The sequence below is a fragment of the Phaethon lepturus genome, unplaced genomic scaffold, assembly GCF_000687285.1.
Source record: "Phaethon lepturus isolate BGI_N335 unplaced genomic scaffold, ASM68728v1 scaffold1497, whole genome shotgun sequence".
NCBI classification, from domain to species: Eukaryota; Metazoa; Chordata; class Aves; order Phaethontiformes; family Phaethontidae; genus Phaethon; species Phaethon lepturus.
The window spans coordinates 12,589-14,191 of record NW_010552288.1 but is presented as its reverse complement, the minus strand read 5'-3'; the positions used below and the strand labels follow the sequence as shown (position 1 = coordinate 14,191).

Sequence of the window (1,603 nt, the reverse complement as noted above, 5' to 3'; positions counted from 1 at the left end):
AGCAGAGCTGAGCCAAGCCTGCAAGCTGTGTGTTGGAGCAGCTCTCAGAGCCACCCGATCTGCTCCCCCATCACTCCCTGGGCTGAGCCCCGCCACTGCTTCAGTTTCCCCTTCCCTTCCTCAGCAAGATCCTGCCCCCTGCGCACTCTGAAACCTACTGATGGACAGGGCTGACTTGTGAGAGCTTGTGCTGGTGACCGCCAGCCCTGAGCGCCCAAAGCCACTGTGGAGTGCAGTTCCACGGGACAAGAAGCCAGCGAGCAGAGGCCGTGGGGTGTCAGACACTTTCCTAACCAGGTAGCATGAGCCCCCAGCCCTACACACATGCAGTGAGGCACCCCGTGAGTGGCCGTGCCACCCCCCTGCCCAGCACCCAGCATCCGCAGATGGGTAGGGGTAGAAGCCCTGAGGTTTCCTCCTCCCACGGCATTTACCTGTGTCACAAACTTGTTTTCTTTCCAGACCTGCTGGGGACCCTGGTCTTGGATGGTCTTTTTGACGGAGCATGGTGGGCGGTAGGAGTCAGTGTAAGTGCTGATGGGGGTCTTGTGTTTTTTGGAGAAGAGGAACATGGTACAGCAGCCTGCAGGGATGGGAGTGCTTGGAGTCCCAGAGGGTCCCAGGGATGCCCCACTGGATGAGCAGCACTGCGTGGGCCTGGGGACTTGCAGCCCATGCAGGAAAGGAAACGGGACTGATGGCACTGCTTTGCCAGCCCAGTACTTATGTCATCAGTGATGTCATAGTGTGGGGGTAGGGGGATTTGGTGCTTTTCTGTAGGTCCCATAGCAACGCTCTCGTTCTAGCCTAGGGCACAGCAATTGCTGCCTGCGTCCCATCCACCGACTGCACCCTCCTGGCTTTGTCCTGGCTCCAGGCTCCCTCCCCTCCTGCAGGCAATTAACAATGGTAGGAAACAGTTTCAGCTGGTTCTAGTCAAGAAAATTTGATTTTGGGAGGCACAGGAGCAGCGATTGCAGCTTTTCCAGTTTTCCAGCCCTTCTCTCCCATATTTTCTTTGGAAGTCCTGCAGTAGCCCAGCTGTGTGCACACAGCACTACACCAGTGCAGCCAGTGCCCGTGGCACAGCACTGGGCACCGCTGTCCCAGCCTGCTGGTGTAGCCAGTGGAATTATTGCCTGCTCTGTCTTCCCTTTTGAATTAAAAAGCTGGATTTAGGTGATCCTGTGTGGCTTGTTTGCTCTGCTGTCCTGAGTGATGGGCTCTGCAGTCAGAGTGAGCGATCCTCACCCATCTCAGTGCAGAGCAGCAGACGGGTTATGCCAGGGAGGGATTTGCATGACCTGGGTTTTCTTTTCCCTGAGCTGGGGAGTCAAGCAGAAATCCCTGCCCCTGCAGAAACCCCGCTCTGGCCCGGTTTGTCATGCAGTGCCAACCCAGAGCCCTGCTCTGCTCCTGGCTCCGGCCCCTCTGCTGCCATGTTTTTGGAGACAACAGGTTTTTGGTGAAGACCTCATGTCTATTTTGGCAGGGTGGATGCCAATGCACCCCCCAAAGGGCTTGCAGAGCTCTGTTCTGCTACAGGTGACTGTGGGGCTGGGAAGCCTGGGGCACCCAAATGCCTCCAGGCAAATGTGATGCA

The 1,603-nt window shown here is 57.0% G+C and overlaps 1 protein-coding gene across 1 annotated transcript in view; it reads right to left on the bottom strand.

Moving 5' to 3' along the window:
• LOC104623925 (spermatid-specific manchette-related protein 1-like) overlaps positions 1-572 on the bottom strand; it is a gene marked incomplete at its 3' end in the record, with an annotated part of 2,650 nt that extends 2,078 nt beyond the window's left edge. The window contains 1 exon segment of the mRNA XM_010291154.1: positions 435-572. Coding sequence (XP_010289456.1) covers positions 435-572 — 138 coding nt within the window.
• Between the last annotated feature and the right edge of the window lie 1,031 nt (positions 573-1,603).